Source organism: Nerophis lumbriciformis, linkage group LG23, assembly GCF_033978685.3.
Source record: "Nerophis lumbriciformis linkage group LG23, RoL_Nlum_v2.1, whole genome shotgun sequence".
NCBI classification, from domain to species: domain Eukaryota; kingdom Metazoa; phylum Chordata; class Actinopteri; order Syngnathiformes; family Syngnathidae; genus Nerophis; species Nerophis lumbriciformis.
In genome coordinates, this window is record NC_084570.2 from 19,469,510 (window position 1) to 19,492,500 (window position 22,991).

General features: G+C 40.5%; 1 protein-coding gene across 3 annotated transcripts in view; it reads left to right on the forward strand.

Moving 5' to 3' along the window:
• LOC133622352 (gamma-aminobutyric acid receptor subunit gamma-3-like) overlaps positions 1-22,991 on the forward strand; it is a 257,275-nt gene that overhangs the window by 206,020 nt on the left and 28,264 nt on the right. For 2 of the 3 annotated variants that reach the window (XM_061984991.1, XM_061984990.1), the window contains exons 7-8: positions 1,366-1,503; positions 9,939-10,091. In XM_061984991.1, the coding sequence (XP_061840975.1) occupies positions 1,366-1,503; positions 9,939-10,091 (291 nt within the window). Of the gene's footprint in view, positions 1-1,365; positions 1,504-9,938; positions 10,092-10,199; positions 10,258-22,991 lie in introns of all 3 variants that reach the window. The other variant, XM_061984992.2, reaches the window with a different exon arrangement.

A 22,991-nucleotide genomic window follows, 5' to 3' on the forward strand; every position in this document is an offset into this window, starting at 1 on the left:
ACCACAATTTATGTCACCACATGACCATTGCTGGAGAAATACAGTACTATACAGAAACACATTTACACACAACTGAGCATTCCACACATCAACAGTGTACAAAACGGGTTATTTTCTGGCACATTTGAAAAACAATTAAAACGTATCAGCAATTATAACATATCTTATGTGGTACTGTCAAAAATAAAATTGCAAAAAACATTAAATGTGGAAAAAAAACAATTTTAAACTCAAAATGTATAGAACCTATTTGACGCCGTATAAGCCAGTGGTCGTTGGCTTATTCGAGGGGAAATGGCGAGCATTTCCCCATTTCATCGCCAGAACAGCTGAGCTAGCTTCCGGGGTTGGCCAACTTCATCTCACAAGATGTAGTTTCTCTTTGAATATCCTTCTTGAAAATGGCCTTGCAAATATATACAGTATCTGCCAGCTAATCAACGTTTTGTTCTCCTTCTCTGCTATCCCAGTCTCGCTATGGCGCAACACTTCCTGCTTCCTGCTAAATTGAAACTTGTGATTGGATACTCACTTTGGAGTGACAAGTGAGTATCCAATCACCGTCTCGTTAACATCAGGCTACTTAGATAGGCTACTGTCAACAACTTGTGATCTGATTGGCTATTGCAACTGTCTATCAACTGTATGTGTTCTCAAATTCATCCGCTAACGTCCCGATGGATGCGACAGGATGCGTAAATGTCACGTTCAACGTGAAGCAAGCTAGAAGGCCTTACTGACAACAACTTGTGATCTGATTGGCTATTGCAATTGTCTATCAACTGTATGTCCTTGATCACTTACAGTGCTTGGACGCCCGCATTGTTGATTCTGAAGGCCTCTGGCAGACTTGGTACAGCATGGCAACATAAGCTAGCTGGATTCTGATTGGATACAAACTAAAACTAAAAACAACAGCACTGGAAGGAGCATAATATGACATGAAGAGAATATGAATACTTTTAGATATTTAGGGAAAGCAAATAAAAAAATAATTGTATCTTTAATTATGATCACGATTTCTGGGCCAGCAGAGAAGGCCTTGCTGGCCCTGACGGCACACCACTGCATTAAAATTGTTTTGCTTCTTTGTCGGGAAAAAAAACAACAATTATATAATCTATTATTATCTAGCTCAATCGGTATTTTATGAACCCCAACGACCGCGTTATATATATTTGACAATTGTATGAAAAGCTCTATCGCATTTATATGATTGATATCGCATATTGTCTACCCTAGATACCTATTTCAGGTCACCATATTCTCTTGGGTACAAGCTAGCGTAACATCCAAGTGGGTTTAAACTTTTGTTCTTAGGGCACATAGCACAAAGATGAAGCAAAGTGTCTGTGTTGTTTCTAGATGGCTACCCCCGGGATGAAATCGTGTACAAGTGGAGGCGAAACTCAGTGGAGACTTCGGACCAGAAATACTGGCGCCTCTACCAGTTTGATTTCATGGGGCTCCGAAACACGACCGATGTATTGACCACGACTGCAGGTAGGGAAGGGTCAGACTGCTGACCTCATTTTCAACTAATGACTCTTACAGTTTTTCCATGTCACAGGTGGGCCACAACGTGATCAAACCCGCTGTGCCTTCAGGCAGTGCGGGCAAATAGGTTTTCACCAGCATTCATCACCAAAATGAGAGATTCAAGGGAAAGTTGAATTATTCAGTCGTGTTCACTTCGCACATTTCATGTGATCATTCGGTCCCTGCTTGTTGTCTGGAGGAGGCTGTCGTAATATTGTCACTCCAAAAAGGTGCCACTAATTACACCCACTGCTGGCTTCGCGTGGGCCAGTTGCTAATTCATTTTTAATGCTGGTTTTAATGGCTGATTAAGCAGAGCATTATGAATGAGGGGGATCGGGCCCAGAACATGACACGGTTATTGTTAACCTCGCTTTGCCTCCACTGCACTCATCCCCTGATTTGGCTTTCAAAGAGCTTCCCACATGAATATTCCATTTGGTTTTGGTCCCCGCATAAAGGAAAAACATTAGACAATAGACACCCAAATATTGGGCATTGGGAGTGGAGCCCTGACATAGAGCACTGGTTATCAATCTTCTTTCAGTGGAATTTTAAAATATATTAAAAATATATTTTTAAGACTGTTTCCACCCCCAGTTAAAAAAACGATGTCTGATTTATTACTTATAAATAAGTACTATTGCATTCAGTATGCTACTTATACTTACAAAGTAAACTTAATTACAAAAAAGCTGTCTGCACATAAAATAACTATCAAGTTGAAGGTATATTCGGGTGTACTGGAGAGGAGGCTACGCCGGATAGTCGAACCTCGGATTCAGGAGGAACAGTGTGGTTTTCGTCCTGGTCGTGGAACTATGGACCAGCTCTATACTCTCGGCAGGGTCCTTGAGGGTGCATGGGAGTTTGCCAAACCAGTCTACATGTGCTTTGTGGACTTGGAGAAGGCATTTGACCGTGTTCCTCGGGAAGTTCTGTGGAGAGTGCTCAGAGAGTATGGGGTATCGAACTGTCTGATTGTGGCAGTCCACTCCCTGTACAATCAGTGTCAGAGCTTGGTCCGCATTGCCGGTAGTAAGTCGGACCCATTTCCAGTGAGGGTTGGACTCCGCCAAAGCTGCCCTTTGTCACCGATTCTGTTCATAACTTTTATGGACAGAATTTCTAGGCGCAGTCAGGGTGTTGAGGGTATCTGGTTTGGTGGCCGCAGGATTAGGTCTCTGCTTTTTGCAAATGATGTGGTCCTGACGGCTTCATCTGGCCAGGATCTTCAGCTCTCACTGGATCGGTTCGCAGCCGAGTGTGAAGCGACTGGGATGAGAATCAGGACCTCCAAGTCCGAGTCCATGGTTGGGGAGGAGACCATGCCCCAAGTGGAGGAGTTCAAGTACCTAGGAGTCTTGTTCACGAGTGAGGGAAGAGTGGATCGTGAGATCGACAGGCGGATCGGTGCGGCGTCTTCAGTAATGCGGACGCTGTATCGATCCGTTGTGGTGAAGAAGGCGCTGAGCCGGAAGGCAAAGCTCTCAATTTACCGGTCGATCTACGTTCCCATCCTCACCTATGGTCATGAGCTTTGGGTTATGACCGAAAGGACAAGATCACGGGTACAAGCGGCCGGAATGAGTTTCCTCCGCCGGGTGGCGGGTCTCTCCCTTAGAGATAGGGTGAGAAGCTCTGCCATCCGGGGGGAGCTCAAAGTAAAGCCGTTGCTCCTCCACATCGAGAGGAGCCAGATGAGGTGGTGCGGGTATCTGGTCAGGATGCCACCCGAACGCCTCCCTAGGGAGGTGTTTAGGGCATGTCCGACCGGTAGGAGGCCACGGGGAAGACCCAGGACACGTTGGGAAGACTATATCTCCCGGCTGGCCTGGGAACGCCTCGGGATCCCCCGGGAGGAACTGGACGAAGTGGCTGGGGAGAGGAAAGTCTGGGCTTCCCCCGCGACCCGACCTCCGATAAGCGGAAGAAGATGGATGGATGGATGGAAGTTTAAGTGTTATATTAAAATATGTTCTTACATGCAAACACAAATTAATTTCAAAATGTTTTTTAGTTGTATTCTTTTTAGGTTACAATAAACATGCCATAAAAGTAGGTGTTTCTGATCATATGAACTATAATTGTGTAAATGCCCAAGCATTGTTGTTCTTCACCAAAAACTCATCTACTTATTATTCCGCCCACTTTTTTCATCCGATCGGAACCGTTCAAGTATCAAAATTGAGGGCCTCCTAAAAATCTTTTTACCAAATACCCCAGATTACCCAAATTCCAGGTTTTCCAGAACATTTTTCCTCTTGAAAATGTATGAGACATTTTTCAAACGTGCACAATTCCCACATTTCTCACCCAATTCCACCTGTTCCACTTTCAACACCTTTCACTCATCTTGGACAATCAAACTACCATTTTCCAAGTTAAAAAAAATTACAGGAATTCCCATAATTCACGGTTTTCCGAAGCCCTATTTTCACTTTTTGTTTTAGCGTTTCCACCGTCCACATGTTTCAACCAATTCCAAACATTCCACCATCAAAACATTTCTCTTAGTTGGGACATCAAACGTTACAAATTTCTGGTTTCCCTGTATACATACATACATACATAAATATAAACATATAGATACATATACATATAAATATGTGGTAACACTTTAGTATGGGGAACACATTCACCATTAATTAGCTGCTTATTAACATGCAAATTAGTAACATATTGGATCTTAATTAGTCATTATTAAGTACTTATTAATGCCTTGTTCTGCATGGCCTTATTATACAACCAGTAAGCCATTAACTAAGAGTCTTCCCTCAATAACCTCAGAATTATTGCTTATTAGTAACCCTAACCGTTATATGTTCCCCTAGTGTCCAAATAACACTAAGTATTTGTTACTTTAATAAGCAACTAATTAATGGTGAATATGTTCCCCATACTAAAGTGTTACCAAATATATATATATGTATATATATATATATATATATATATATAGTACAGGCCGAAGGTTTGGACACACCTTTTTTTGTTAAGTACATAACTCCACATGTATTCATTCATAGTTTTGAGGCTTCAGTGACAATCTACAATGTAAATAGTCATGAAAATAAAGTAAAGGCATTGAATGAGAAGGTGTGTCCAAACTTTTAGGCTGTCCTGTATGTATGTATGCATGTATGGGTGTGTATATTTATGAATATATGTGTATGTATGTACTGTATATATTTAAAAAATATATATACAAATTGTGTTTATTCATTTGTATTCTAAAGTACTTTTTGACTTCCTTCATGTAGCCCAGGGGGTACCCATTTAAAAACCTAAAGGCCTAAATATCTACACTACTCTCAAAAAGTAGAAGTCCCAACTAAGAGAAATGTTTTGATGGTGGAATGGTTGGAATTGGCTGAAAAATGTGGACGGTGAAAACACTAAAACAAAAAGTGAAAATAAAGCTTTGGAAAACCGGGAATAATGGGAATTCCTGGAATTCTTTTGAACTTGGAAAATGGTAGTTTGATTGTCCAAGATGAGTGAAAGGTGTCGACAGTAGAAAAGTTGGAATTTGGTGAGAAATGTGGGAATTGTGAAAAATTTTGAAAACTGTCTCATTCATTCACACTCAGCTGAGATAGGCTCCAGCACCCCCAGCTACCCTGAAAGGGACAGTCGGTAGAAAATGGATGGATGGATGGGTCTCATTCATTTTCAAGAGGAAAAATGTTCTTGAAAACCTGGAATTTTGGTAATCTGGGGGTATTTGGTAAAAACTAGAGATGTCTGATATGCCGATATTCTGATATTGTCCAACTCTTAATTACCGATTCCGATATCAACCGATACCGATATATACAGTCGTGGAATTAACACATTATTATGCCTAATTTTGTTGTGATGCCCCGCTGGATGCATTAAACAATGTAACAAGGTTTTCCAAAATAAATCAACTCAAGTTAGGGAAAAAAATGCCAACATGGCACTGCCATATTTATTATTGAAGTCACAAAGTGCATTATTTTTTTTTAACATGCCTCAAAACAGCAGCTTGGAATTTGGGACATGCTCTCCCTGAGAGAGCATGAGGAAGTTGAGGTGGGCGGGGTTGAGGTGTGTGTGGGGGTGGAGGGGGGGCGTGTATATTGTAGCGTCCCGGAAGAGTTAGTGCTGCAAGGGGTTCTGGGTATTTGTTCTGTTGTGTTTATGTTGTGCAGATGTTCTCCCGAAATGTGTTTGTCATTCTTGTTTGGTGTGGGTTCACAGTGTGGCGCATATTTGTAACAGTGTTAAAGTTGTTTATACGGCCACCCTCAGTGTGACCTGTATGGCTGTTGACCAAGTATGCATTGCATTCACTTGTGTGTGTGAAAAGCCGTAGGTATTATGTGATTGGACTGGCACGCAAAGGCAGTGCCTTTAAGGTTTATTGGTGCTCTGTACTTCTCCCTACATCCGTGTACCACTACGTACAGCGACGTTTTAAAAAGTCATACATTTTACATTGTTAAACCGATACCGATAATTTCCGAACCGATACCGATACTTTCCGATATTACATTTTAAAGCATTTATTGGCCGATAATATCGGACATCTCTAGTAAAAACGTTTTAGGAAGCCCTCTATTTTGATACTTGAACGGTTCCGATCGGATGAAAAAAGTGGGCGGAACAATAAGTAGATGAATTTTTGGTGTAGAACAACAATGCTTGGGCATTCACACAATTACAGTTCATGTGATCAGAAACACCTACTTTTCTGGCATGTTTATTGTAACCTAAGAATTATACAACTATATACCATTTATAGATTAATTTGTGTTTGCATGTAAGAACATATTTTAATATAACACTTCAACTTGATAGTTATTTTATGTGCACAAATATTTTTTGTAATGAGGTTTATTTTGTAAGTATAAGTAGTATACTGTATACCAAAGTACTAAAGTATTAAGTAATATATCAGACATGGTTTTTTTAACAAACAAAAAATATATTTTTTAACAAACAAAAATGTTTTTTTTTTCTGGCTGGGGGTGGAAACGGTCTTAAAAATATATTTTTAATATATTTTAATAATCCACTTAAAGAAGACTGTAATATATACAGTATGATTTGGTATTGATTGATTTATTGCCATTAAGGAACATTTGGAAAATGGCAGAGGCAAGACAGTGAAGAGAGATGAGTGTTGGACCCCTGCTGTATCATCATGACAGAGTCACCCTCCTTGTCCCCCCCGACGCAAACCTCCAAACACCTCCAAGAAAATGATTTGCTTTCTCACTTATGACTTTGCTTTTGTTTCCCTCGCCGCTTGTCAGCGTGCCGTCTTCTCACGCATGATAATTAGATCATGTGGCTGAAAATACATGTGATTAATTTACACCCTGACAAACTTGCCAAATGTCTCCTCTTACCCCGTGCTTATCTTTGTCTCTCTTCTTCACCAGCGTGTGAGAGTTAGTCAGGGGAGTGGACAATGGCTATTTCCAGCCACCTGCACAGCGACCATTATGATTAGAGATTCTCTAGTTCCCCACAAGCTTCTTTTCTATGGTTGCTCGTCCGCCGCTGCAAGGCGACAGAGACATTTTCCAAATGTGCTCTTGTGCGTGAAGACTCTCCACATGTGGGGAGGCGCTCCTCAATTGGGAGTATCTCTCTTCCAGGACCTGGAAGAGAGATACACAGCCTTTAGAGAGGCACTCGCTGCCTAAAATGCTCATTCACTTTTTTTCCTGCTTCACTGGACGTCTTCCAGTGAAGCTCTCTCGCTCATTAGCATTCACCCGAGAATGCCTCTTGAATGGCGCTAACAAAATATACTATCACAATAGTATTGCTGTTGTTGGCCTAAATAGAATGCGTCTTTCTAACATTAGTAGACCCAATATATTTCATGCACGCCTCATTGTATGACATGCCTTATTGCTAAAAAAGTATGACGTCATAATATGTAATAAATGTTTCTGCAAACATTTACTGTACAGTAGGGATCCTGGGTGGGAGGAAGAGGGGGGGTTTAATCATTTTCCAACGCAGTCTGCTGAAAATTATGGAAAGCACCACTCTACATACACTATATTGCCAAAAGTATTTGGCCACCTGCCTTGACTCACATATGAACTTGAAGTGCCATCCCATTCCTAACCCATAGGGTTCAATATGATGTGGGTCCACATTTTGCAGCTATTAAAGCTTCAACTCTTCTGGGAAGGCTGTCCACAAGGTTGCAGAGTGTGTTTATAGAAATTTTCCACCATTCTCCCAAAAGCGCATTGGTGAGGTCACACACTGATGTTGGTCGAGAAAACCTGGCACTTTGTCTCAGTTTTAAGTCATCCCAAAGGTGTTCTCTCGGGTTCAGGTCAGGACTCTGTGCAGGCCAGTCAAGTTCATCCACACCAGACTCTTTCATCCATGTATTTATGGACATTGCTTTGTGCATTGGTGTACAGTCATGTTGGAGGAGGAAGGGGCCCGCTCCAAACTGTTCCCACAAGGTTTGGAGCATGGAATTGTCCAAAATGTTTTGGTATCTTGGAGCATTCAAAGTTTCTTTCACTGGAACTAAGGGGCCAAGCCCAACTCCTGAATGGTGGATGAAAAGGAAACACAGAACGTATAACGCACATGAAGTAAATGTACACTACAGTGATATTACCATATATAAATGTACAACAACGCGTTGTATATGACTGATTTAGTGCGACAAAAACTAATTATAAGTTCTAATAACGGATATTATAAAAGCAAATATTATTGTTTACATCCAGAGCAGCAATCTTTGAAACAAACTTGGGTTGGTGAGAATGGAACTAGTGTTGTAACGATACCAATATTTTGTTACCGGTACCGGTACTAAAATTATTTCGGTACTTTTCTAAATAAAGGGGACCACAAAAAAATTGCATTATTGGCTTTATTTTAACAAAAAATCTTAGGGTACATTAAACATATGTTTCTTATTGCAGTATTAAATACTAAGAACTTATTAAGTAATTAAATAAAATAGTGAACATACAAGACAACTTGTCTTTTAGTAGTAAGTAAACAAACAAATGCTCCTAACATATTGTGTCATTTATCATTCTATTATTTTGTCAACATTATTAAGGACAAGTGGTAAAAAATTAATTATTAATCTACTTGTTCATTTACTGTTAATATCTGCTTACTTTCTCTTTTAACATGTTCTGTCTACACTTCTGTTAAAATGTAATAATCACTTAATCTTCTGTTGTTTGATACATTACATTAGTTTTGGATGATACTAAAAATTTGGGTATCAATGCGATACCAACTCATTACAGGATCATACATTGGTCATATTCAAAGTCCTCATGTGTCCAGGGACATATTTCCTGAGTTTATAAACATACTATACATATTAAAAAAACTAAAGATGATGTTGCGATGCCAAAAAATATCGACGTAATCATAGTAGTATCGACTAGATACGTGCCTGTACTTGATATCACTACAGTGGATGTTAGGTGTAGGTCCACCAATGGCGTTTGTTTACATTTTGACGCCAGTGAGCTATTGTATCCTCCTACGGTGTGTAGTGAAGCATGTTTAGCTATTCCTCGTCCTTTAGGGATGGTACTTGTAAGAAACGTACTTCATTTGTCGCCATGGAGACCAGGAGTAGTGTTTTAGAAGTAGCTAAAACACTGCCGACGGCGGATGGATGTTCGCTGCTAGCTAGCTAGCCATGTCTTAAAGCATCTCTTCCTGAGGGCGTTTCAGTGTTATAACTTCACCTTTATCTTAAGTTTTTAAGCCAAAATGCGTCCGTTCTCCCTTTTCTGTCTACACACTGTGTCTGCTTGTAAGTACTCCGTGATTGTGTGCCGCCGAACATGCTCCTCTGCTCGTTAACCAGCAATAACACAACGTGACTTCGACGCGGGTGCGGTGGACCGGTACTTTTCAGAGACGGTATTGTACCGAAAATGATTCATTAGTATCGCGGTACTATACTAATACCGGTATACCGTACAACCCTACTAGGAACTCGGAAATTCCGAAATGGAAATGGAACGCACCATAATGCATATTAGGGTGGAAATGTAATCCGTAGTTGAATATGTGCAGTGGATGTCTTTCTGTTGCAGTTCTGTTCAAACACCCGTCTTATGTCGACATTTAGAGACGAAATCTACAGAAGTTGAGTGTTGGAAATATGTTTTATTCATCCTGTCCCTTTCAATTGACCTTGTGGGAGCACAGCACTAGGCAGAATACTTATGCCATGTAGAACTCTGTCAAGGACTTAGACTGTGACATCATTGCTGTCAAGTGTTGCAACAAAGAGCGTTTATAGATCAACTCTTAATTAATTGGCACTAAGTCACATAAAAGTGAACTCAGACTCTATGAAGCGTCTGATTCCCTTGTCATGTGACCAATCCATTCTAATTTCCTTCCAACAGGCGACTATGTGTTGATGACGGTGTACTTTGACCTCAGCAGAAGGATGGGCTACTTCACCATCCAGACTTACATCCCCTGTATCCTGACCGTGGTCTTGTCCTGGGTCTCCTTCTGGATCAAGCGCGATGCCACGCCGGCGAGGACCGCTTTAGGCAAGCTGCCCGTGCGGCGCGACCGTGCATGACATTAACTCGCCGCATCGTGCGTCCCATCAATGATTTGTCAGTCACTAATCGTTTGTTCTGTGTTGCATGTGGAAGCATGCCGCATGTCTGCACGTTGTTCCTTTGCTCGCCTGTGGTTGCTGATCTTACCGAGGTGAGAGTCTGAGCAAGTACGTGCGCATCCTCTATGTCTTACATTTCACTTCACGTGCTGTCAAACGGGGGCTTTAAAGGTGGTGGCAGTGACTCAAATTTAGTGTTAATGTGAGATTCGCACTGCTCCTACCTTGCTGTAATGAGCAAGTTCCAAAAGTGAATAGCAGACATTCTGAAGAAGAAAGGTCAACATTGTAAATATCAGCGTTCGGTACAAATGTGGTTTATCTTCCAATAAACCGCTCATAAAACTTTTGAGTCACGGCACACCTTTCCACCCAAACCCACTGACACTGGAATGTCTTCCATCTAAGGGTGCACGATAAATATCGGACGCATAATTATCGGGAAGATGAGACGTCAGCTCCAAGTTAAACATTCCAAAGAGGCGAGATTACACATTGTGCAGAAGTTTTGTAAAGGGTGAACAAATCCAGCGTCCCTTTGAACCCCTGAGCTCATTGTAAACAAACATGGTGTTAAAGTTAAAGTACCAATGATTGTCACACGCACTAGGTGTGGTGAAATTTGTCCTCTGCATTTGACCCATCCCCTTTGATCACCCCCTGGGAGGTGAGGGGAGCAGTGGGCAGCAGCGGTGCCGCGCCCGGGAATCATTTTTGGTGATTTAACCCCGAATTCCAACCCTTGATGCTGAGTGCCAAGCAGGGAGGTAATGGGTCCCATTTTTATAGTCTTTGGAATGACTCGGCCGGGGTTTTAACTCACAACCTACCGATGTGAATTATATTTATATAGCGCTTTTCTCTAGTGACTCAAAGCGCTTTTACATTGTGAAAACCCAATATCTAAGTTACATTTAAACCAGTGTGGGTGGCACTGGGAGCAGGTGGGTAAAGCGTCTTGCCCAAGGACACAACGGCAGTGACTAGGATGGCAGAAGCGGGGATCGAACCTGGAACCTACCAACCGTGGGTGGTATAGCTCTCAGGGCGGACACTCTAACCACTAGGCCACTGAGTGTCGATCATGCGGGACTGTCATTACCCGGTCTGTACCGAAAGACCTGATCGGTCCACGCAGACGCGAAGACTACGTCACTTCCTGTCAACTTGTTTTACAGCAGTTACAATCGCGATCAAAAGTTCTGGTTGAATGTTTGACCACTCCTCTTGACAAAATTGGTGCAGTTCAGCAACATCTGTTGGTTTTCTTTCATGGACTTGTTTCTTCAGCATTGTCCACACAAAGTCAGGACTTTGGGAAGTCCTTTCTAAAACTTTAATTCTAGCCTGATTTAGCCATTCATTTACCACTTTTGACGTGTGTTTGGGGTCATTGTCCTGTTGGAACACCCAACTGCGCCCAAGACCCAACCACCGGGCTGATGATTTTAGGTTGTCCTGAAGAATTTGGAGCCAATCCTCCTTTTTCATTGTCCCATTTAAAGCACCAGTTCCATTGGCAGCAAAACAGGCCCAGAGCATAACACTACCACCACCATGCTTGACTGTAGGGATGGTGTTCCTGGGATTAAAGGCCTCAACGTTTTGTCCTACAAACATATTGCTGGGTATTGTGGCCAAACAGCTCACCAAAATTTCCTCCAAAAGGTCTTATCTTTGTCCATGTGATGTCAGATGAAACAAAATTTGAGATGTTGGGACACAATACCTAGCAATATGATTAGAGGAGAAAAGGTGAGGCCTTTAATCCCAGGAACACCATTCCCACCATCAAGCAGGGTGGTGGTAGTATTATACTCTGGGCCTGTTTTGCTGTCAAAGGAACTGGTGCTTTACAGACAGTAAATGGGACAATGAAAAAGGAGGATTACCTCCAAATTCTTCAGGACAACCTAAAATCATCAGGTTGGGTCTTGGGCGCAGTTGGGTGTTCCAACAGGACAATGACCCCAACCACACGTCAAAAGTGGTAAAGGAATGGCTGAATCAGGCTAGAATTAAGGTTTTAGAATGTTCTTCCCAAAGTCCTAACGTAAACGTGTGGACAATGCTGAAGAAACAAGTCCATGCCAGAAAACCAACAAATTTAGCTGAACTGCACTAGGTTGATTGGCAACACTAAATGGTCCCTAGTGTGTGAATGTGAGTGTGAATGTTGTCTGTCTATCTGTGTTGGCCCTGCGATAAGGTGGCGACTTGTCCAGGGTGTACCCCGCCTACCGCCCGAATGCAGCTGAGATAGGCTCCAGCAACCCCCCACGACTACAAAAAGGGACAATCGGTAGAAACTGGATGGGTTGATGGATGCACCAATTTTGTCAAGAGGAGTGGTCAAAAATTCAACCAGAAGCTTGAGGATGGCTACCAAAAGCACCCTATTGCAGTGAAACTTGCCAAGGGACATATAACCAAATATTAACATTGCTGTATGTATACCTTTGACCCAGCAGATTTGGTCACATTTTCAGTAGACCCATAATACATTCAGAAAAGAACCAAACTTCATGAATGTTTTTTGTGACCAACAAGCATGTGCCTAATCACTCCATCACAAAAAAATAAGATTTGTACAAATTATTGGAAACTCAAGACAGCCATGACATTATGTTCTTTACAAGTGTATGTAAACTTTTGATCGTGACTGTATGTTCGTGTGCATAGTCATATCACATTCAAATCATATAGTTGATGTACAAACCCGGTTTCCATATGAGTTGGGAAATTGTGTTGGATGTAAATATAAACGGAATACAATGATTTGCAATTCCTTTTCAACCCATATTCAATTGAATGCACTACAAAGACAACATATTTGATGTTCAAACTCATAAACTTTATTATTTTTTTGCAAATAATAATTAACTTAGAATTTCATGGCTGCAACACGTGCCAAAGTAGTTGGGAAAGGGCATGTTCACCACTGTGTTACTCAGGTGGAATTCTTTCCCATTCTTGCTTGATGTACAGCTTAAGTTGTTCAACAGTCCGGGGGTCTCCGTTGTGGTATTTTAGGCTTCATAATGCGCCACACATTTTCAATGGGAGACAGGTCTGGACTACAGGCAGGCCAGTCTAGTACCTGCACTCTTTTACTATGAAGCCACGTTGATGTAACACGTGGCTTGGCATTGTCTTGCTGAAATAAGCAGGGGTGTCCATGGTAACGTTGCTTGGATGGCAACATATGTTGCTCCAAAACCTGTATGTACCTTTCAGCATTAATGGCACCTTCACAGATGTGTAAGTTACCCATGTCTTGGGCACTAATACACCCCCATACCATCACAGATGCTGGCTTTTCAACTTTGCGCCTATAACAATCCGGATGGTTCTTTTCCTCTTTGGTCCGGAGGACACGACGTCCACAGTTTCCGAAAACAATTTGAAATGTGGACTCGTCAGACCACAGAACACTTTTCCACTTTGTATCAGTCCATTTTAGATGAGCTCAGGCCCAACGAAGCCAACGGTGTTTCTGGGTGTTGTTGATAAACGGTTTTCGCCTTGCATAGGAGAGTTTTAACTTGCACTTACAGATGTAGCGACCAAGTGTAGTTACTGACAGTGGGTTTCTGAAGTGTTCCTGAGCCCATGTGGCGATATCCTTTACACACTGATGTCGCTTACTGATGCAGTACAGCCTGAGGGATCGAAGGTCACGGGCTTAGCTGCTTACGTGCAGTGATTTCTCCAGATTCTCTGAACTCTTTGATATTACGGACCGTAGATGGTGAAATCCCTAAATTCCTTGCAATAGCTGGTTGAGAAAGGTTTTTCTTAAACTGTTCAACAATTTGCTCACGCATTTGTTGTCAAAGTGGTGACCCTCGCCCCATCTTTGTTTGTGAACATTTCATGGAATCTACTTTTATACCCAATCATGGAACCCACCTGTTCCCAATTTGCCTGTTCACCTGTGGGATGTTCCAAATAAGTGTTTGATGAGCATTCCTCAACTTTATCAGTATTTATTGCCACCTTTCCCAACTTCTTTGTCACGTGTTGCTGGCATCAAATTCTAAAGTTAATGATTATTTGCAAAAAAAAAAATGTTTATCAGTTTGAACATCAAATATGTTGTCTTTGTAGCATATTCAACTGAATATGGGTTGAAAATGATTTGCAAATCATTGTATTCCGTTTATATTTACATCTAACACAATTTCCCAGCTCATATGGAAACGGGGTTTGTAGATGATCATATATGCTGTACACATTTACTTTAGAAAAGACAAGTGTTGGATACTTCTCTTGTTATTTGACTTTAATAAATGTTCGGGTAGAATTTTATCAAACAAAAACAGTTTTCTTGTAGGTAATATAGAAATGTATGAAATAGAGCTGGTATCTATCTTATGGAACAATGCAGTTAATCATGGCACTGTTATTAAGAAGTATGGATTTTGACTTGGGAATCGTTTTGAATCGAGAATGGATTCTGAATCAAATCGTTACCCCAAGGAATCGAATCCAATCAAATTGTGCAGTGCCCAAAGATTCACAGCCCTAACGGTTACCAGGTTGTTTTTTGTGAACTTTAATTTAATAGCAATGTCATACACAATATTTATTTTGAAACCGTCCAGAAACCCAAACGATGTGTTCAGCTGCCTTAAATCAGGGTCTCTGCAGGTTTCAACAAGCCAAATTTAAGACTTTTTTAAGACCATAATGAATACAATTTAAGACCCATTTCACATCGATACAGGCAAAAAAAGTACAAAAGATTTAAAGGAAAATTGGAGGCCCAGAATTACTTGCAAAGTATATGAATTTATTAACAGCTCTTTCACATTGGAATACAAAATGTTTAACCTAACTAAAAACACCAGAAACCTCTCTGTTGTGAACCAAGATGTGTTTGGAAGTCAGAATAAAAAAATTGCCAAACTATAATTTCTGACCAGGCAGCACAGTTAGTTCCGCTGTGTAGTTACGTTATAGTGTCCTCAAAAATCGAAACATGTCAAAGCAAAACTGAAGTTTATCCATCCATCAATTTTCTACCGCTTGTCCCTTTCGGGGTCGCGGGGGGTGCTGGAGCCTATCTCATGTTTCAAATAAAAGTAACGTCAATAGATTTTTAAGACCTTTCAAAATCGTATTTAACACATTTTATGAGAATTTTAGACATTTTAAGACCTTAAATTCAAATTATTGGATTTAAGAATTTTTTTGACATTTTAAATAGCAAAGAAATCCATCTTTTTTACTACATTATTTACATCAAATACATCATAATTTCACAATATCGACAAATTAAGTCTACTTTTTGATAGGCGGCAGATATAGATTTAAGTTAAGTGCATTGTTTGAAAAAAATGAACATTTAAAAAAATAAATTACATGGGAGTCAGTGGCGCCCCCTTGTGTCATTCATTGTAATGACAGAGGAGTGAAAGAGGTTGAAATTGTGGCGATACTTTTTAAATATAATTTTAAAAATCTAAATCTAACTTTAATTTGTTTATTCTTGTTATTTACTACTATGTAAAATGTTATTTTAATACAAATCATTAAAATATTACAGCACGTGACGTCACAGAAGTGCTGTCGTAAAGTGACAATCAGTGTGTTTAACACCAGGACTTTGACTTGGTTGGCTGTGCTCTCTTGTTCAGAGAAAAACCAACACTTATTTCCAATAGCGATATCACGTATGCTTGTCGCTATGTGGAGGACAACGCAGTTTGATGATGTCATCACCTGCGTGCCGGTTAAGGCATTATTAATTTACAGTATTTGGGCAATATCCAGGAAATACCTTTTCGTTTTAATCTTTTCAATATAATCCAATTTGTATGCAAATATCATGTGGGACATCCCGACTAATCACCACATCACTATGGGTCACATGTTGCAAATAATTATTTACAAATACTTAAATTGTAGGCTAATTTTATCTTTACTTTATAAGTACCGCTCCAAAAACACGAGAAAAGTACGATCCAATTTTCTGTACCTCTATTTGGTCATTTTCAATCTTCTTAATTAATCCTCCTCCAGCACATTTGTCGTTTAATCTAATCAATTAGCCTGACTAGGGTAAATTAGGGTTGTCCTGATACCAATATTTTGGTACCGGTACCAAAACGTATTTCGATAGTTTTCTAAATAAAGGGGACCACAAAAAAAGGCATTATTAGCTTTATTTTAACAAAAATATTAAACATTGACACATTAAACATGTTTCTTATTGCAATCCAAGAACAATTTTGTCCTTAAATAAAATAGTGAACATACAAGACAATTTGTCTTTTAGTAGTAAGTAAACAAACAAAGACTCCTAGTTTGTCTGCTGACATATGCAGTAACATATAGTGTCATTTATCATTCTATTATTTTGTCAACATTATGAGGGACAAGCTGTAAAAAATAACTATTAATCTACTTGTTCATTTACTGTTAATATCTTCTTACTTTCTCTTTTAACATGTTCTATAACACTTCTGTTAAAATGTAATAATCACTTATTTTTCTGTTGTTTGATACTTTACATTTGTTTTGGATCATACCACAAATTTAGATATCGATCCGATACCAAGTAGTTACAGGATCATACATTGGTCATATTCAAAGTCCTCACGTGTCCAGGGACATATTTCCTGAGTTTATAAACATAATGCGATTTTTTTTTTTAAATGAAAAAAGATTTTGTGACGATAAAAAATATAGATGTAATCATAGTAGTATCGACTAGATACGCTTTTGTACTTGGTATCATTACAGTGGATGTCAGAGTGTTTACATTACATTGTTTACATTCAGGTGTGCTAGCTTTTGTTAGTGGTGACGCCAGTGAGCTATTGTATCCTCCTACAGTGTGTAGTGAAGAATGTTTAGCTATTCCTCGTCCTGCAGGGATGATACTTGTAAGAAACCTACTTTATTTGTCGCCATGGAGACCAGTATTAGTGATTTAGAAGTAGCTAAAGCACTGCCGACTGCGGATGGATGTTCACTGCTAGCTAGCTAGTCATGTCTTAAAGCATCTCTTCCTGAGGGTGTTTCAGTGTCATAACTTCACCTTTATTGTCAGTTTTTAGACCAAAATGCGTCCGTTCTCCCTTTTCTGTCTACACACTGTGTCTGCTTGTAAGTACTCCGTGTGTATGCGCTGCCGAACATGCTCCTCTGCTGGTAAAACCAGCAACATGATGGCGCGCCGTCATACCATTTGGGAACCGGTACTTTTTAAACAGCGTATAGTACCGTTTTTGATTCTATACTAGTACCGGTATACCGTACAACCCTAATGTAAATAAATCAAAAGCTTGAGATTTGAATTTATTATATTGTCCATCCTTTTTCTATGAGGGTCACGGGTAAGATGGAGTCTATACCAGCTGACTGGTCGCATGCTTGTGGTGGATATTATGTTGTATATTGTTCAAATCAAATGTAAACATTCAGGTTTTAATGTTACTAATAGTTGTAATTAGACTTTCTGGTAACAAATCTTTGGTTCAGTGGAGGCGTTATAGATTTCCGTTTCCATTACTGTACCCAAAATGAAGTGAAGAACTGGTGTCATGGACCCAAACCGTTATTAAGGTGTACTTTTTACTTTTACATTGTTTAATGAAAATGTGCACTCAAATGTATCCGTCTATCCTATTGAATATTGTCTTCATTTTAAAAACTCCCACAGTGTATTCACCCTCTGTGGTTTTATCAGCAAAAGTCACAAGTTTCACCGAAAAAGGGGTCGGCTACCTTTACAATCAAAACAGCCATTTTCCTGCACCCTTTTTCCAGTAAAGAAAAATAGTCTGGAGCCGCAAAAGCATAACAGAGCTTATAAACTTTTATTAACAGAATGCAACAAACAGAACATCGGTAGGCCTGCTTTGAAGTAAATTACTACCTTTTGAGAAAAGGCTTTTTTTGAAAATTGTCAACGATTTTGGTCTGCTTATTTCTCACCACCTATCAAGCACGCAAGTAATCATTGGCAGTGGAGGCAATGTTGATGCAGAATTAAATTCTCCATTTTCTTTTGAGATTCTTTCATTATTGGACATACTGCAGTCATGTTTTGTCTACGTTACCTCAGGGTAGGGATGGACGATAATGGCAAAAATAATAATGAATTATTGTTGATATTGAAAACACGATTAATAAAACAATTATTCATTAGTTTATTGTACCACCAAAACTGAACTTTAAATATACTTTAAAAGAATAGCACATAAGAACTAGTAACAAATAAGTAGAAGAATACTAGTAACAATAATAAATTAAATAATTAATACTATATAATAAAACAAAAAAATTCAGTTTTTCCAATTTTTTAAAATACATTTTGTTAACCCTTTACACTAATTTAGTGTGTTGTTTTTGTGTCATACATACAATTTAACAAAATGCAAAAATCCTTACATTTGTGCAATCAAGGGTTGGAATTGGGGGTTAAATCACCAAAATGATTCCCGGGCGCGGCCACCGCTGCTGCCCACTGCTCCCCTCACCTCCCAGGGGGTGATCAAGGGTGATGGGTCAAATGCAGAGAATAATCTCGCCACACCTAGTGTGTGTGTGACAATCATTGGTACTTTAACTTTAACTTTAAATCTTTACAAACCAATATTTTAAATCAAAGCAACATATTTTCTGTAAATGTATCAATAAGTGATTACATTATGTTTGTGTAAGGTACTTTTTTGTTGGAACAGTCAGACCGGATGTGGCGCACAGCGCTGTTATTGTGAAAGGGCTAAGTGTGCTGTTGTTCTGAGCTTCAAGCTGAGGACTTGAGGCTGTTTATATATATATAAAAAATAAAAAAAGACTCAAGTTACAACTGCGGTCATGTTTGTACATTTCCTACATCAATCATGTCGTAATTAGAATTGAAGGCCTTAAAATGTCTAAAATTCTCCTAAAATCTCATAAAATGTCTTAAATACGGTTTTGAAAGGTCTTAAAAATCTATTGACGTTACTTTTAGCAGATGAGATGTGCTGTGGATGTATGGATTGTTCTTGCTACTTATAATTTCATAGTTTAGTAGCTGTTTCAAGTAGCCGTCTCAACATTTTTTAGTTTAGGAATTATTTCGGTGATGAATGAACGGTACCGGACCAATTTTCCCCGAACAAATGTTCCTTCTCCTCACAAAAGTACATGGACTACATTGATCTAATCTTATCATCATTCAGATTAGAATGTTACTGTGTACATGAACCCTAAAAAAAAAAGATCGAACTATGACGTGCATTTTTATGCATCACAGTTTAAATCGGAATAATTAACTTTGACATGCGCAGAAGCTAACAAACAGAAAGGTATGTTATTGTTTGTGCTATGGCGCCATCTTTTGGACAAGTTCGCTCACTGCAGGTGCTGAAAGAGCAGTGAGTTTCACTGTAAACAAACATAGGTTTGTGCATTACTGTTTGTCCCACGTTATCACAGTATTTATAATGTTTTCCTTCTGTTCACTACTTTTGTTTTACCTCTCTTTTTGAAATGGCGTTTTCTTCTATTTTAGTCAAGTCGTTTACAAAAAGTGAAAAAATTAATTATTAATCTACTTGTTCATTTACTGTTAATATCTGCTTACTTTTTCTTTTAATATGTTCTATCTACACTTCTGTTAAAATGTAATAATCACTTATTCTTCTGTTGTTTGATACTTTACATTAGTTTTGGATGACACCACAAATTTGGGTATCAATCCGATACCAAGTAGTTACAGGATCATACATTGGTCATATTCAAAGTCCTCATGTGTCCATGGACATATTTCCTGAGTTTATAAACATATTGTACATTTAAAAAAAAACGAAAGAAGATGTTGTGATGCCAAAAAATATCGACGTAATCATAGTAGTATCGACTAGATACGTGCCTGTACTTGATATCATTACAGTGGATGTCAGGTGTATATCCACCAATGGTGTTTGTTTACATTTGGACACCAGTGAGCTACGGTGTGTAGTGAAACATGTTTAGTTATTCCTCGTCCTGCAGGGATGATACTTGTAAGAAACATACTTTATTTGTCGCCATGGAGACCAGGATTAGTAATTTAGAAGAAGCTAAAACACTGCCGACGGCGGATGGACGTTAGCGCTTGCTAGCTAGCCCTGTCTTAAAGCATCTTTTCCTGAGGGCGTTTCAGTGTTATAACTTCACCTTTATCGTTAGGTTTTAAGCCAAAATGCATCCGTTTTCCCTTTTCTGTCTACACACTGTGTCTGCTTGTAAGTACTCCGTGATTGTGCGCCGCCGAACATGCTCGTCTGCTGGTAAAACCAGCAATGTCACGACGTGACTTCGACGCCTGCGCGGGACTTTTCAGAGGCGGTATAGTACCGAAAAGTATTCATTAGTAACGCGGTACTATACTCATACCGGTATACCGTACAACCCTACATGGAACAAAATGTTTTTCTTCTAAAATGTAGTGGGTGCGGCTTATATCTCGGTGCGCTCTAAAGCAACATTAAATTACATTAAATATATTTAAAAAAAATACATTAAACGGCTCAGTGGTCTAGTGGTCAGAGTATCCGCCCTGAGACCGGTAGGTCGTGAGTTCAAACCCCGGCAGAGTCATACCAAAGACTATAAAAATGGGACCCATTACCTCCCTGCTTGGCACTCAGCCTCAAGGGTTGGAATTGGGGGTTAAATCCCCAAAAATGATTCCCTGGCGCGGCAACCGCTGCTGCTCACTGCTCCCCTCACCTCTCAGGGGGTGAGGGTGATGGGTCAAATGCAGAGGATAATCTCACCACACCTAGTGTGTGTGTGACAGTCATTGGTACTTTAACTTTTAAACGTATCGTACATGCGGACTAGGCTCCAATCAACCTGCTGGCGTGTCTGCCATCACATGGGAGGCGAGGTGATACACGGCCACAAGCTGACAAAGGCTTGTGATCTTTTTCAGTGAACACAACGGAGCGACAACACTGAGAAGCAGAGTGTCCCGCTCCTGATAAACATCCCCATTCAACTCAACAACACAAAGTCATTTAGCCTGTCTTCTCTGGTACATCGCCTCCGTTTTCAAGTCGTGACTGAGCGCTGATCTGGGGGCCGGAGGGCGGGATGAGAGATAAGAGGGGGTGGGGGGGGAGCATAAAACACGGGTGCCAAGCCGAGTGAGGCTCTTTGATGTCAAGCCACACAGACAAATGTCAGAAAGAGGGAGGTGGCGCCGCCCCGCCCTCCGAGCCGGCGTCGCCCCGCCAAGCGGCTAACATTCTGCAGGTGCCGTTTGCAAAGAGCTGTCACTCAGCCGCTGCTCCTCCGGGCAGGACATTTGGGGAGCAGCAGACTGGCAGTAGGAGAATCGAGCTGGGGTTGATTCCTATTAGACCTCAATCTGTGCGGCTCAGATGGCGCTGAGAGATAGGAGCTTGTTGATGCGAAATACACCGAGCTCCTGACACGGGTTGAGAAGGGGGAGCGTGAAAGCACTGTGGCGGCGAGTTAAATGAAGTGGCTGGTACGTACGGCGCAAGAGAGAACGATAAACATGTCACCATGACAACTTCAGATCATCTAATATTGGTACACACTGAAGCAGTGCTCACTATTAGTTGTTGTCATGTCCATCCTCGGGACATACCACATTTTTCGGAATATTATTCAAGCCATTAAATTTTTGTTTTCATATATTAGCCGCACCAGACTATACACCGCATATAAACATGTTGTGAAATTAGTTATTTACACAGAAATATTGTATACATAATTACATAGCTTGTTTCCAAACAGTGTCTGTAACATGGCAGTAAAATGGTTCATCAGACAAAACAGAAGTCATCATTACATTAAATATATAAGATTTAATGTAAGGTTGTGAGTTCAAACCCCGGCCAAGTCATCGCGCAGTTGGGAGAGTGGCGGTGCCAGCAATCTGAGGGTTCCTAGTTCGATCCCCAGCTTCTGCCAACCTAGTCACGTCCGTTGTGTCCTTGAGCAAGACACTTCACCCGTGCTACTGATGGGTCGTGGTTAGGGCCTTGCATGACAACCAATGATTGTCACACACACACACTAGATGTGGCGAAATTATTCTCTGCATTTGACCAATCACCCTTGATCACCCCCTGGGAGGTGAGGGGAGCAGTGGGCAGCAGCGGTGGCCGCGCCTGGGAATCATTTTTGGTGATTTAACCCCCAATTCCAACCCTTGATGCTGAGTGCCAAGCAGGGAGGTAATGGGTCCCATTTTTATAGTCTTTGGTATAACTCGGCCGGGGTTTGAACTCACAACCTACTGATCTCAGAGCGGACACTCTAACCACTAGGCCACTGAGTAGGTTTGTGTGAATGGGTGAATGTGGAAATAGTGTCAAAGCGCTTTGAGTACCTTGAAGGTAGTATAACCCATTTACCATTTATCATCATGGACCCACTAGCTGCAGAAGCTAGCTCTCCAATCAGCTAAACAGACTAACTCCACAGTGACATTTTGGTGAATTTACTGAAGAATTTGTGAAACTGAAACAATACAAAAAGAATGCCGTTGACACAGACACTTGTAAACGTGTTAGCATATTAGCTAATGCTAACGGCGCTAGCTTCATGACATTACGATAGCACGTACACTTATGCATTAAAACACTCCTACAGACATCACACATAAAGTTAAAGCACCGATGATTGTCACACACACACTAGGTGTGGTGAGATTATCCTCTGCATTTGACCCATCACCATCTATCTATCATCTATCTGTGTTGCCCTGCGATGAGGTGGCGACTTGTCCAGGGTGTACCCCGCCTACCGCCGGAATGCAGCTGAGATAGGCTCTAGCGACCCCGAAAGGGACAAGTGGTAGAAA